General features: G+C 40.2%; 1 protein-coding gene across 2 annotated transcripts in view; it reads right to left on the minus strand.

Moving 5' to 3' along the window:
* Positions 1-2117: 2117 nt before the first annotated feature.
* Positions 2118-15981, minus strand: part of opcml (opioid binding protein/cell adhesion molecule-like) — a 265188-nt gene continuing 251324 nt past the window's right edge. For both annotated transcript variants that reach the window (XM_049017737.1, XM_049017736.1), the window contains 4 exons: positions 7028-7162; positions 6674-6794; positions 3866-4017; positions 2118-2364 (listed from right to left, as the gene is read on the minus strand). In XM_049017737.1, coding sequence (XP_048873694.1) covers positions 2264-2364; positions 3866-4017; positions 6674-6794; positions 7028-7162 — 509 coding nt within the window. In that variant the 3' untranslated portion in view covers positions 2118-2263. The remainder of the gene's footprint in view (positions 2365-3865; positions 4018-6673; positions 6795-7027; positions 7163-15981) is intronic.

Raw genomic sequence — 15981 nt, forward strand, 5'->3', positions numbered from 1 at the left:
CAAGGTATTGTCTCGAGGGTTCTCCTGGCCAAATGTAAAGCCACTCTTCATATACAGAGGCTTACCCTGGGCCGTTATAATTGCTGTGTTGCTGTATTCTAGCTGCATGTACTGCAAAAATTGCTGTATTCCAGATATATTCACTTTTAGTCACAGATGAATTCTGACTGAAAAATATAAACACACTATTAAACAACAGACACTATTATGCAGGAAACCTTGAAATTTGCGTAGAGAACTTTGCTTAACCACACAAATAGCAACTGAACAACTGAAAAGACATCTTTTTATGCGTCTTTAAACAAAATTAATTTGATGTTCTCTCCACGTCAGCAGGTTTATTTTCTTATTGTACTGTAAGCTCAAGCACACAATCCGAAAAATAAAAGAGATGTCATCTTCCATTCAGCGTTCTTCTTGGGTGGAACTGAACGTATTACTTATGGAAGGTGCATAATGCCTTGAATTTGGTTTATTTTTCTGCAAGCAGACATCTATATTCTATTGTGAAGAACTCTGGCCCAGCATCTCAACCTATCACTCTTTGCGACTGTTGTCAGCATTTATCTAGAAGGACACAATCCCTTGACAGAAGGCTCAACTTCAACCTCTATAATCCTTGAAATGGTCCTGTCTTCCTTTCATAGGTGTGTGGTTCTGTTTTTTTTTCGGGAGGGTGTTGATTGTATTCTGGTAAGGCTTTGTACGGTGACAGCCGTGGCGTGGGATGTCTCCTATTCGCTTTTATAGAAATGACAGTTCTCAAAAGTTGCAGCTTCCCCTTTCAAAGTACGGTACGTAAAGTACCTAGAGGAGATGTATTGCTAGAAGCATACTAGAGTAACACCCCAGACCCCCCCCCCACCCCTTTCAGCCTGTCAATCATTTGGCCAGTGACAAAAATACAGAGGAGTACGTCTTTTTGACGCCATACCGCTCCCAGCCTTCCTCCGTGCGGAAGCTAAAAGCGGCTGACATGGTTGCCAAGGCAACGGAACATGACAAAATTGTCACAGCTACTCGCAGCAACACGGAAATCAAGTACACTGTCACTGCACCTCTAGCTGACTTTACTGTATATGAATATGCAAAATATTAACATACAATAATCAACTATAAGACTGCACTGGACATTCCAGACATATTTACTTTCATTTTATTCCTTACAATAGTAGTTTTTTTTTTTTTTTTTTTTACCAGTAATACTGAATGACAAGCCAACTCAAGAAGAGTAACAGGCAACTGTTAGTGTGGGGGCAAAGGACAAAAACGGACAAATAATTCTTTATAACACAGTATTATTTTCTTATCCCGATACCTCCTTTTTTATAACAATGTCTTGTTTTTTTGTTTGTGCTCTCAATTTAAAGTACTCAAAAACAAACAAAAAAAAAATAAAAAATCAATCCCTGATGATTCTATTTCTAGTTCTGAAGTAGTTTGGCTTTTTATTGATTATATACGTATCGATAAATCACATAACTTAAAAATATACTGTGTTTTTATATTCACTACATCGACTAGTCCTGTGGCATACACTGAAACAGATTTGAGGGTTAAGTCTGGTCTATTTTATTTTTTTTTTACACATGAAATCCAGACAAGGAAAAGTTCTGTAATGGTCTGGGAATCATCTAGAAGAATTTATTATTTATTTTTTGCTTTTCTGTGTGAACTTCATTTATATGTACATACCATGAAATACTGTTTTTTTTTCTGTTTAAGGAATGATAGTACAATATAGTATGGTAAGGTTGACATCATTTATATTACGCTGTTATTGATCCGTCGCATACCACTGTCAAAAATACAGTAATTCAACAATAAAACATTGCAGTTTCCATACTCAGCACAGAAAATACTATTTTGTTGGTTACTTAAAAGCTTATGTTATTGTACAGAATAAAACAGGACAGGACACACCAGTGATCCAAATGTATACCTTAATAATGAGCAAAACCATTAAATCGTTAGCTGTTACAATGTTTTTGTTTTCCTTTTTTTTTACATATAAAAGGTTGGAGAGACACACACTTTGCAATACTATTATAACCCTATATACTCACTTCCTGCCACTAGCGACCCCCCCCCCCCCGCCCCACCCTCAAAAGAAAGAAAGAAGGAAAAAAAAAAAAAAAAACACTGCCAATTCAATTCTAAAAAAACGTGAGCCATCTGTGTTGGTGATTTTCATTTATTCATATGGGATTAAAGTCTGTTGTACTGCAATTCAGGAGGTGACTGAAGGGTTACCACTGTTGCATCAAAACTTGAAAAGGAACCACGAAATCACAGTCAAGAGAAGGCAGAGCGAGTTCTGTAGAGATAGGGATGCCCTGTTCACATCATGCACAGCCCCTGGGCCTGGAAAGAAAGTAATTAACATTAAGGCCACGAACCGTGCTAAGATCCTTGGTGAAACATATAAATATATAACATGCGATATATGTTTCGATAATATCTGAATGAATGTGTTGTATGTCTCTATGTTCAGCTTTTAACATAACCTGCATGTTATGTTCCCACATCTAAATGTTCAGTTAAAGTGAATTTTATAACCATGTAAACCGCTTTTATATGAAAACAAACTTTTAATGGGTTTCTCCTAAGAGTGTCAAGGGAAACGTTTCTGATTGACTGTACAAATTATCAGCAGTTATAATTCGCAAGGGGGTTACTGAATGCTGAATGGTACTTTGACATGACATCAAGTTTTCTTCCTCCGTTTCCAGTACCATTGTTCGCCTTTGACAGGGACTGGCTTCATTTATTTCTGCATTACAAAATGGCTCTGTGGTGCATGATTGGAGTCTTCAAACAGGCTTTCATACTTACTTGTGTTATGCCACAACGACCAGCTTGCTGAATAAATGCTTTCACGATGGAAATATTCATAAAATGAACAGGGTATCACAGAGTAGCGCTATTATCCTTGGTCAACCCTGGGCAGAGGTGAATAGTTCAGGTCCAGAAAGTAAAAATCCAGAACAAGATTTTTTTCCAACCAACCTGTTACTTTCCGGACCTGAACTATCCACCTCTGCCCAGGGTTCTGGGGTTACATTTGACCCCTAGTCTATGTGGGCTTGCATGCCTGTGTGAGATTTCCTCTAGGTGGTCTAAAATCTCAATCCCCCAATCACAATCATACAGATCTGGTGAAATGGTGACTCAGAGTCTCTTCCAGGTCGTTCCATGCCCTGTGGTCCCTGGGATACTGTGACTGTCACTGTGACCGTAGCTGCATAGCTGTTACTGTTTAGCATCCATCCATAACATCACTTTCACACTTTCACCTTTCCAATCTGCTCCGACAATAACTGGCATTGTTGTGCTAATTCTGTTTTTGACCCTTTTCATCACTTTGTTAGCACATTTTTTTTTTTACCTGCAGCACTTAGAAAATTACAACCAACAGCTGGGCTCTGTAAACCAAAGGCCTCATCTCCTGGCATGTCAATGGGGCACACTGACATGAACGTACGAGTCATCATAGCTAATGCACACCAACCGTTTACGACTATCATTACACACGCTGCAGCTGCTGGTCAATTCCGACAATAGCATTAAATTATTCTTAAATACAACAACGCCGGTCAGAAATACTACCAGTACCAACAAGAAACAGCAATGAATTGCATCTACGAATGAGCATACTTAGAATAGAATGTTAGTTTCCAAACAGCTAAGTTTAGGGAGCTAACTACCAGGAAATCTCACAAGTCTCTCGACAAGTAAACCTTTATGTGTTAATATAAATGATAAAACCCAATTCAAAAATTTGCACTGCACATTTAAACACATTACATCCTCATACTATAAGTCAAATACAGAACATTAACTATATATAAACAGCTGGACTCACCATACAAAATTATGCTCGCGTTTGTGATTCCCATGGTGTTCATAGCCACGCAGGTGTAGTTCCCGTAGTCCTCTTCAGAAACGTTGAAAAAGATAAGCATGGATTGTCTACCCTTGTTTTCGATTTTAACCCCATTAAGTCCATTGAAGAGCCTGTGAAAACAGTCATTTGTGAGTATTCAACAAGGGCTGCTATTGTTAATTGGACTATATCAATTTTGACAAGTGAAATTAATTTCTTGCTACAGTCATATTGGCGCTAATGTCCTTATAGAAGACTGCAGAGTTTTTAAGAATCTTGGTCTACAGAAAGGAACATCTGAATGGCAGAAAGATGGAAGCTGCGATACATTAACTATAATTTGTCATATTAGCCTACTGAAATAATTTTATTTATTCATAATAGTCATTTCTCAGCATTGTGTCACTTACGCTAAAAACATTTCGTACCCAATTAACATTCTTAATTGAGTCACATTTGAAAAAGACAGTTGTGCTTTAATCGCGTATTGTTTTATTAAATCTCACAGTGTGTGTATCACAGGACGTATATTGGTTTAGGCATGATTAAAATCATTGACAAGATGTCAGTGAAGATTGGAAGTGCCTGTTTTTAAAGTAGCCATTTTACGAGCCGGTCCATTCTCTCCAAATCTAATTGCTCTCAGTGTATATGCACTGGATGAATTATCAGCTGTTGTGTGCCACTCTTCATTTTGTCAACAGTTGCTACAAAGCACATTTTCAACTAAGTCACTGTCAAATGTGTGACGTTACTAAATTAAAGAGGGAAATTTGTATATACTATCCATTCATCCATCCATCCATTTCCCAAACCGCTTATCCTACTGGGTCGCGGGGGGTCCAGAGCCTATCCCGGAAGCAATGGGCACGAGGCAGGGAACAACCCAGGATGGGGGGGCCAGCCCATTGCAGTACTATCCATTCATTTCAGTATTATTCAGCTAAATAAAAAGTATCCTGCTATCAAAAAGCAGAGTTAACTTTAGAATAAATTACCCGCTGAAAAAGGACCTCCGACTAAATAGAGTTTGAATGTTGCTTCTGTCATTTAATGGGTTTAATTCTATCTATTATAATAGTGAGCCATTGCCTTTCCATATGGGAGTATTTTACAGGAACAAATTGCTGAAAGGTACAACAGCAGATGTCTTACTGGAGGCATTGCGGAGGTTATCAGAGCACAAGCCTAACAGCCGCACCTCATATTTACTCTGTGGAGCATGGAAAGAGGTAATCAATGTTATTGATGTACCTTTGCTGCCTTTTCATGTTCTTCTTTCCATAATGATGGTATATGGTCAGTTATAAAGCAACATTTTTGTACTCTGTTGGATTTTTGTCAGCTATCTCGCATAGCATAAGCAAATTATTATACAAATGATATAAATAACCAAACAATCTGTTTTACTCCTTATTCCATAATGAAATAAATATTATTTGCAATAAATGCAATAAAGTAAATGTTTAACTTAAACTACATTACTTTACTAAATGAGAGTACATTGCAGTATCCTATATTATATTTATTATATACACTATATTGCGAAAGGTTTTGGGACGCCTGGTCTTTACACCTATAGGAACTTTTATGACACCCCATTCTAAATCCATAGGCATCAATATGGAGTTGGTTCCCCCCTTTGCAGCTATAACAGCTGCCACTCTTCTGGGGAGGCTTTCCATGAGATTGTGGAGTGTGTCTGTGGGAATTTTTGCCCATTCATCCAGAAGAGCATTTGTCAGGTCAGGCACTGATGTTGGACGTGAAGGCCTGGCTCGCAATCTCCGTTCTAGTTCATCCAAAAAGTGTGTGATGGGGTTGAGGTCAGGGATCTGTGTGGGCCAGCTAAGTTCTCCTACACCAAACTCACCCAACCGTGTCTTTATGGACCCTGCTTTGTGCACTGGGGCACAGTCATGCTGGAACAGAGAAGGGCCTTCCTTCCCCAAAGTCTTTCTACAAAGTTGGAAGCATAGAATTGTCCACAATGTCTTGATGTGCATCCCTCAGCCCCATCTTGTGTGTGTGTGTGTGGGTTAGATATACATTACATTGTGGTACCAAATGTCCCCACAATGTGAAAAAAAAACAGTTTTTCTGAGGCTGTGGGGCCATTATTTTATTTATCTGTGACTACAATCAAAAAACTAAAAATGTAAAAAAATGTATATTATATAGACACACACACACAGTATGTGTGGATGTTTGTTTTTCCAAGTATCCACTTTTACAGTCATCCATCCATCCATCCATCCATCCATTTTCCAAACCGCTTATCCTACTGGGTTGCGGGGGGTCCGGAGCCTATCCCAGAAGCAATGGGCACGAGGCAGGGAACAATCCAGGATGTGGGGCCAGCCCATCGCAGGGCACACTGACACACCATTCACTCACACATGCACACCTACGGGCAATTTTTGCAAGTCCAATTAGCCTCAGCATGTTTTTGGACTGTGGGGGGAAACCGAAGTACCCGGAGGAAACCCCACTACGACATGGGGAGAACATGCAAACTCCACACACATGTGACCCAGGCGGAGACTCAAAGCTGGGTCCCAGAGGTATGAGGCAACAGTGCTAACCACTGCACCACCATGCCGCCCCCTTTTACGGTCATGTCATTTTAAATAGCAATGACTTGGTTTAAAATGAAAAAAAAAACGAAGATCTAAACACCAATGTCTGTGTCAGGAGGACGGGTGTCCAGATAAGCTACGCAGTGAGATTCTTAGATCCCCTGGAAATCCCAGTCCTCTCTATGTGCCATAATGGACCTTAACTTGCCTGCGGTCTTCTTTGTACCACTCGAAATTAGCCACGGGAACTGCCGAGGCCTCACACTGCAGCATGCCCCTCTGCCCGAGCGGCGTGCCGGTGCTCCTGGCAGTCGAGATGTAGGGGGGATCTATGTGGGACAGAGAGGGAGCTCAGAGAAGGACCGCTTACCCTTGAGCATTCAACAAAAGCCAGCGGTACATGGGCGTACGCGATCTGCTCGTGCAAGACTTGCAATACGGCTTAATAATGGAGTAAAAACGCAGAATGTGCAGTTGGCGTTTGCAGAAGTGTGGTTGTACAAAAGCCCCAAAGCCTCCCGAGCCGCCGGCTTTATGCGACGCAGACAATCGCCGTACTCACAATTGACGGTGACTTGCAAGGTCCGTACATCAGGGGTGGAGATGTCATTGTTGGCACTGCATTCATACACTCCAGACTGGTCTTTGGTGATTGCTGTGATCTCAATGTATTCTCCTTCGCTCATAAATTTATGCCCTAGAAAAGAAGATTTATTATTTAAATTTCTTTTTTTTTTTTTTTTTGAGAAAAACCAATGTTTGCTGCTTATTACAAAACAGAGTCAAGGATTGCGAATTGAATTAGAGCGATAAATCAAGCCGTCTGACGACGCTTCAGGCTGTATTGGGGTTTGTTTGCTTGTTATTTCTGCTGAGCTCATCTTTGCGCTTCACGGCCTCCTGCCCATTTTAGTGCTGCGTGGAGACTATACAGGGCTTGGCTGTGCAGTCATTTCCACAATACTGCACGCTTCACGGAGACATGACCATGCCTTGCAGTGAACTTGATAAGACTCTTCCAGTGCTTTGTCATGCATTGTTTTTCTGCTAAAATCCCACAGGCCTCGTCAAACTGCAGTTACTCTCCGCGAAATCTGCAGCCATGCAGGGAAACTTGATTCTCAATGGATCACGCTCAGTCACATTCTGAGACATCATTATATATGGCAATAGTATTTTATGTTTTAAATGTAAGTAAATACTTGTAAGACCCCGTTGACACATGTGTAAGATCCAGGCCTGATTGTTAATCCCAGTATCAGATCATCCATATTAGATAATAACAACAAATTCAAAAAATTATTAAATCTACATAAGTAGCTGCCCCCCAAAAATGGTTTTATAATATAAAGGGATTAAGTGAATGCCAAAGGAACTCAAGCAAAATTGCAAATTCACCTTCATTATCTCACTAAAGTATACTGAGCACTGGTATTGTTTAACCTGCAGCACTTTATCTAAGCGGCAAGATTTTTACTGGAAACAATGCAAAGTTCAATTAAGAGTATGGCATGCAATATAAACCATAATTTCTGGTCGCTAGTGTTTCTAAAAATGTTTGGTCCTCGCATACCGCTGAGCCATAGTCTGCCCCCTACCCAATGAAGAGTCAGAAAAACAGGAACAGGCCTTGGCAAGGCTACCTGGACGCCAGGTCTTTTTTTGGGAGGGGGGTGCTTACACACAGCAACAAGGATGGAGCTGCCAGGTGACCTGAACTATAAAAACTGTTACCCCCGGTACTAACACAAGGAGGGACTGGCTCTGGTCCTGAGGCTTGAGGCCAGGAATGCGTCCAGGAACCTTATGGTCTGTGCAGTGATGCTCGTCGAGCTACATTCTGAATGGTTTCAGAGAAAAACCGTATCCACTAGTAAACAGCTAGCCTTGTGGTGTACAAGCTTCAGTAATGAAATTAACTGCAAGAAGGGAAGTGGCTGTATCTCAGCATTCCTTAGAATCACATTACATAGATTGGTATCAAAACATTACAATACACAGTATAACAGGAATATTATGTCATTTTGCACTGATATTAACGTTGTTAGTTCTGATTTGCACATGCATTATATGTATATATTGCAATATATATATATATATATATATATATATATATATATATATATATATACACAAAGATTTCAGATGCTAGCGACGTTTCATCAGTAATCATGAACAATTTTCCTACAAGGTTTCTGGGAACTTAGCAATAACTCATTTATTTGTTTATTTCTACTGCCTCGTTGTGCTTTGCATTTTCTCGCCTATTGCAAGCATTACTGGGTTTCTGAAATGTAAATAAAATGCTGCATTGTCATTGTCATTATAATTACTATTATCGGTGGTGTAGTAGCACTGTTGCCTCACACCTCTGAAACTGGGAGTATCTGGACTGGGCTGGAGTCTCTGCCCTGACTCCATGTGTGTGGAGTTTATGTTCTCACAGTGATCTTCCCGTCTTGTGTTTCCTGTGTCTTTTCGCTTTCCTCTGGTCTACCCAGATGCTTACTTTGCAGGGGACAAAAAAATTGTACAGTACATGGTTTTTCCAGATCGTGGGGAGGCTGCGAACCTATCCACCATGATGTAGTAGGGTCAACTGTCTTATTTTTACTATCATAACAGACACAAAACCACCCTTCATCAACATGCAGGCCTTACATACCAGTTACACACCAGTTACAGCCTCTTAGGAGCTGAACCAGAGGATTCAGAGCATATGCACAGACTGACCCCGTCTCCATTCTGCAACGATGTCCGCGGTGACGCTCTCACATTACCCCAATCCCCTTTTAGAAATGCTCACCCACACGAGATCCCGACAATTTCTTGCCGTTGATGGGGATTAATTAGATGCCTGTTGTTTGAAAATGCTATTGTTTGCTGTTGCAAACCAAAACAAGCATCAGCTATTCCCATCAGTAAATGAGAGTTTTAATCATTTCTTTGCCTGGCATCAATCTCCTTTTTGTGGTCATGGCTAATAGCCTGGTTATTAATGTAAAATGTGTCCAGAGACACTGACGTTCCTTTGGTATTTGATAAATTATTAAACTGCGTACTTAAGTTTGTTTCCTAAATAAATTAAAAAAACTGAAGTAATGGGTATTTAATAAATACCAGTTAATATATTCCCCATTTCCTTAGCACAGGCTGTGGGTCATTGGCATCCTAATTGGTCATGGAAAAATGACTGATGGATCCATGACGTCATTTTCTGTTGCAGCGCAGATGACAACAGAAAGTGTAGGGACCGGAATTATAGAGTAATGTAAGTAATCATGATTAAAACTAAAGATTTTTTTGTTCACATAAGTTGAGAAGTATCAAGAAATTAATAGTTGCACTAAAAATGTTAACTGTGGTATAAAATATGTTTGTATATAAACACCAGTGCAAAAATGAGGGGGGGGGGGGGGTAATGAAAGCTAGACCCACACAGAACTAGGGGTGGGACTTGAACCCACAACCTGGCGGTGCAGAGCTACAGTGCTACCTACAGAGTTGCGCTTCCAGAAATTGCCTGCTCCCTCTTACAGTTAGGATTTAGCACAGAATCTGTCTCACCCGTAGCTCCCTGCTGTTTATCCACAGGGGAAATACATATGTTCTGCATTCTGCATTTTCCAGGTGAGAATCTCCCAAAGCCCAGATTACATGGCACGCACGTCTGAAAGCAAATCACCAACTTGAAAGGAAAGACTCTGAACCAGAAAACGGTCTTTCGTGAGGAAATCGCGAGCATAAAAGAATTAACATTTGATTTCTTTTGTCTGTCAGGAACCGGCGAACAGTGTATGACATATGCCCGCCCTTGCACTTCAAAAGCAATTGAATCGTTTAACCTAAAAGCTCCTGGAGCCTCTTATGTGATCAGCGAGCAATAAAAAGCTAAAATAAAAATACGCGTTAAGCACATGACGCTGAATTTTCCGAACGTAGTGCATAACTGAGCGACGGGAAATAAACGGCTCGACGTGTGACTTTTATGTCATATCCAATATACGCCGGGGGCCTGGTTGTGCTCATTTGCGTGTGAAGACGGGGGTGAAATAGGAAAATAAACAGCCGGACGACCCACTGCAATTACGCCTAACGGGCCCATGTAATCCTACTGTCATCATGAAGCGTCCATCGGCGCAGTGGAAGAGATTATCGGGATGGAAGGAGAAGCGGCTAACGGTACGTGTGCGCGATGGGGGGGGGGGGAGCAAACAGTGCCGTTTCTATATAAAGACCAGGGAAAGAGAGAGCCAGAGAGAGAGCGAACGAGAGAGCATAGATTAGGATCTCCACAACCGCATCTCTGTGGCGTGGCACTTTATGTTAGGGATGGGCGATACCACTCAGGGGCAGATCTAAGGGGTGACCAGAGGTGACTTAGTAGATATGTGGCCACCTCAGTTGCCACCCAAAATTAAAATAATAAACACAAAATGTGATTTTTTTTCCCTAAGTGGAACCACAAAAGGCATGTTGTAGCATGTCCACCCCTTTAAACGTAACTGGCCCCTGATGGTCACCATAATCATTTCCTGCAGCTGGCTCCAATGCCACTGATTTTCATACAATCAAATGTAATCCAATATCAAAGCTGGTATTACTGTTACCGATTCCGATACCGATATTTTAGCGCTGGTCTAACCGTGACGGTAAAATTTGCCTGGGGGAGAGGAGGTCCTCACAATAAAATTTGCTGACGGAGTGGATGAGCGGATCGTTCTATTTCTCTAGTCACTAGTGTCTGGGCCCCTGAAGGACTCCCCCTACTGCGGGAGCCCTGCCTCTATTATGAAAGAAACATTTAAATTGCTAAAAGAAAAAAAAAAAAAAAAAAAAATATATATATATATATATATATATATATATATATATATATATATTTTGACGTTAACGTTAGAATTGATTCTAAAAAATTAAGCATTCAGGTCTGCAGTTTCTGACATGCAGGAGGCAAGAAAGATGAGAAATGACTGTGTTGCTGAGCTGAATTCTTTATTGTTTCCATGGAAGTGGAAAATCAGCCTGTGTCCGGCCAGCTCTTCAGTACACTGGTAGTTGCTGTTCTGTGTTATTTAACCGTAAACATCTGTTACGTACTGTTCCTTGATTTTTGTTAGTATATAAACTCTGTTTTACATAACCGGCCTTCCTATGGGGTTTCACGGGGTATTAGGCAGGGGACACTCTGGACGGGATGCCAGTCCCTCGCTGGGAATAATCTATGGGTAGTTTAGAGATAAGAATTAAACTAACTGTATGCTTTCCATGCAGCAGTACAGCCGAAAATCTGACAAAATGTCACCTTGGGCCCCCAGCTAGGGTATTCCAGTAAATTTCACCAAGCATGGGGGTCCCTCGGGTGATGTGGCAGAGTGGGTGGTGGGTTTATTTTGGGCTGGGCCCCCAGAATCTGCCCAGGTTTTCGTCTCTCTCTGTCTTCGCTTCCTTGAATTCCTTGGATGGCCCAACAATAACCAACTTTAATCATAAGCTGAAAACTCTTATTTCCTACAGCTTTTATGTAATGTTTATGAACTCTGCATTTTTAATGATGTTGAATACTTCACTTTTTTATTGTACTCTTTTAACTTACGTCTGATCGTATTGGGTCTGTGAAACACTCTGAGTGAGCTCTGTGTATGAAAACGTGCTACATAAACAAACTCGCCTTGCCTTCCCCATGCCTCCCCTTTGGGCTGTGGGACGAAACCACATTAAAGGGAAGAGACCTAGAAATGAAAACAGTGGAAGGAACGCAAACTTTCAATCCAAAGAACTGGGACGGAACTCAAACCCCCAACCCTGAAGATGTGAAACCACAGTGCTGCTAGTTAATGTCATTATTAGATTCACGTAAAAAAGCTTTAACTTTTCACTAATGCAATCAGATGTACCCCAGAAGAGTAAAGGCCGAGCAGATTACATCATATTACAGTGTTTGCAGTACGAGTTTCCTTTCTGAACAATTATCATTGTGAAGTTGAGGAATTTGCAGTGTCCGAATCTGCAAACAGATGTCTTATATATTTATATTATTATAAATATACCAAGACTGAATTAAATGCAGAAATGCTCTTCTGAAATTACTTTAAGGTGTCATTCCACTTCATTTTAGTGAGTTCTGTATTAGTCACAGTTCAGCTTTGCAATTTAAGTACATGAAAGATTGAAGAAGTGAATGCATTTTGCAGATTCCATTTTAATTTTGTCAGCTGTGGTTAGTTGGGACTAACCGTGAAAAATCAAATTAGGCTGTTTAACTGTGGAAGTGGTCTTATGTGGGAGCAGTTAATTTGTACTTTGCTGGGGTTTAGAGGTTAGCTTTGAACAAGGCTTGCCACTTTTTTATGGGTTTATTGGTTCTTGCAGTGCATGTAAGTGTATAGAATACTCAATATGCAATACTCAAAATATTTGCATTATGCTTACATTGCACTATATGTTTACATTGCACCTTGTATGCATATTTATTCTGATAATTGTACATTGTCATACTTGTATTCATATTTATTGCATTATTGAAGCACCCTAATTTGTATTTGTGTTAACTGGTGGGTGGAACAATGCCCAGGGTAAGATGTTCATTGCATAGTTACTGTTTACTATGCATATGACAATAAACTCTCTTGAATGGAAACAGTAACTGGAGACCCTGATATCCACATACTGTATAGAGTGCCCAGCCATTGTGCACCCACAAAAGGTGCAGAGATAGCACAATTTATGTATTTTACATATCCTTAACCAACACACACTATCTCATCGAATTATTCATTGTGACACAGTTACATCTGGAATTATGCTAAGTCTCAAAATCAGTGATGTTTACAGCAGACTGGGGTTCTTACTACAATAAACTTGCTGTGGGCAGACTTTCTAGAACGCGGATGAGTGAGCGTGAGGCATGAAACACTGTAGTAAACCGCACTGCACAACAGAATGGCCACACAATGAGTTTTAGCTTTTTTTTAAGCTCTCATTTCTACCAGTGAGTGGGAATTGAGTACAGGAACAATTGGTATGAACTGGCAACAATCAAAGTGCTTACCATTCACTCCAAGAACAACCCCCCCCCCCTCCAAAAAAAAAAAAAAAACACACACACACACACACACACACACACACAAATCTAATGTCTGAAAAACTACTTTTATAGTTAGACTCTTTCCTATTCATGGCTATTAGTGTTAGAGAAACAGAAGTCTAGAAGAGTGAGGTCCGTTAAGTACAGTGATTTATCCTCCATTATGGTGCCCTGCCATCTGTCTTTTAAAAGCTAAAGCAGTCAATTACTGTACCCTTTAATTAATCACTAACATAGGCCTACTCCATCTGTACCTATAATAGAAATGACACTGCTGACTTTCCTACAGTATATAATCTGAAAGATTTTATAAAGGCCCCCCAGTCCCCGAAAATGGATGCATATTGGTGCCTCGCATCAGGTTTTCATTATGAATTGATTAATTATTCAGATATAAGAGCATTCATCTCTGTTCGCAAGAATGTAACTCAACTGCAATGACCGGAGTCTCTTTGTATCGTTTGCTCTGGCCTGAGAGGGCTTCTGTAGGGCAAAATGTCTGAGTAACTATTAATAAACAACAGAAAAACTGATAAAAAAAACATGACTAGACAATATAAGCAGAGATCTGGGCACCTGACAGACCTGTGGAGTTAGAGTTTTATGGAAAGTGTTCAGTCTTTTCTGCCTGGCGCAATCATGAAACAGCAAATTGCCTCTGAATAGCTAACCAACTTTGACATTTCACATTTCAGCATATTAATTGTTAGATATAAGCACAATTTATATGAATTGATGTATGTCTTCGGAGAATAGAATAAAATTTTATGACATTTGCTGTTAAGATTTGGATGGATGCCACAATTTAAATGTGGCCTGCGCTATTATTAATATTTTAACTGCTTAGCTACCTCTAAATAGTGATTTCATGTGCAATAATTGAAACAAGGCAGGAATTTACATATGATTTTACTACACCCACAAACCAAACAATAATAATGATAGAATTTTTCACTTTGCAGCATTGTAAGGTACTTGATGTGGTATATGATATGATTTGACGAATATTAAGGCATTATATAATGTGAAAAATATAAATAAAAAAAGTCATCAATAAAGACCTGCCTTTTAGTTGTTTATCTTTAGTCTAATTATCTTTAGTCTAATTAAGGTCACTTTATTAGGTAGTATAAGCCTAAAATGTACTAGCATGTGTCTGGCCTTGCGCCTGGCATAAGCTGCAAGTCATTTTCATCTTTTTCCTGAAGACTCAGTCATCCATTTATTTCCTTAAGGTGGTGGAAGGTGGGGATTTTTCCCAGTATGTCTGGCAAATTAGACAACTTGTTCTATTCCTCTGCCTCACAGAATCCCCGGGGATTTTACCTCAGGGGCTCAGTTATGCTGCAGACACTCAAGGCAGGTGTGTCGAGCCGTTGAACGAGTGGATGGCTTCGGTTCTCTTTAATAATAATAACTTTTAACGATTGGGAGATACGCTATGACACACCTAACTATGAAATGTCCAACAGACGATTTTCTCTTAAGGGATGTTCATACTGTAAGTCCCACCATGGGGATAATTCAGGACAAATTATGCAGTCTGTGACACAGCCGAGGTGGTCAAAGGTGACCAAGTGAAGCATTAATTATGCGAGTCTACGCGGCAGCTCACCATCGTATCTTAAGCAAGGACAGACGGGTCACACTAAGTATATATGTCCTAACACAGTCTAATGTTTCCCTTATAATGGAGAAGGCTGACCACGGCATTGCGACTGAAATGCACCCTACCATTACCGGTTATCTGGGCAGACGATGTGACTCTCACTGCCTTCTCCTACTTCTCGATACATTAGCAAGCACATTAACGGATGGTATTCCTCTCGTAATGAGTTTTCTAAGTAATAATGATTTTGTAATAAACCACTGGCGGCCGTTACTCTTTGTCAACACATCTAATTATAATGGGAAATCATTGCTAAATGCAGTCCTTCCGAATCTAAATATAACTCCAGAATGTAAACCAATTAGGGCCAGATTATATGTAATGCAAGATAATTGTAGCTCTCTGCACTAAACAAGGAATGCGTAAGGTCGAGGGGCTAACATGATCACGTGTGGTATTAGGATCAGGAACATGCCTGTCGGCAAATTTGATTAGAACGAAAAATCGAATGAAAAGAGAATGACATTTTCAAGTAATATATTCTAATTACGGCAATATATTGAAGACATCATATCCATGACTGTTGGTTCTTCAGTCACATGCGCTACTTATCAGCCTTATCCACATGTAAGATTATGGGGGGGGTGTTGTACAGTAGGGCTATGAGAGTTGGAAACACAAGCCTTTGGCAACGGAATGACCCTTAGATGGTGCTGTTTATGCAGATTAAATGGATCACGTGAGAGTTAATTAATGCTGCCAGGTAATGGTATATCGCACTATGGACTGGTTGCAGTTGTGGCAAATGCTGCTTGAATAT

Source organism: Brienomyrus brachyistius, chromosome 6, assembly GCF_023856365.1.
Source record: "Brienomyrus brachyistius isolate T26 chromosome 6, BBRACH_0.4, whole genome shotgun sequence".
NCBI lineage: Eukaryota > Metazoa > Chordata > Actinopteri > Osteoglossiformes > Mormyridae > Brienomyrus > Brienomyrus brachyistius.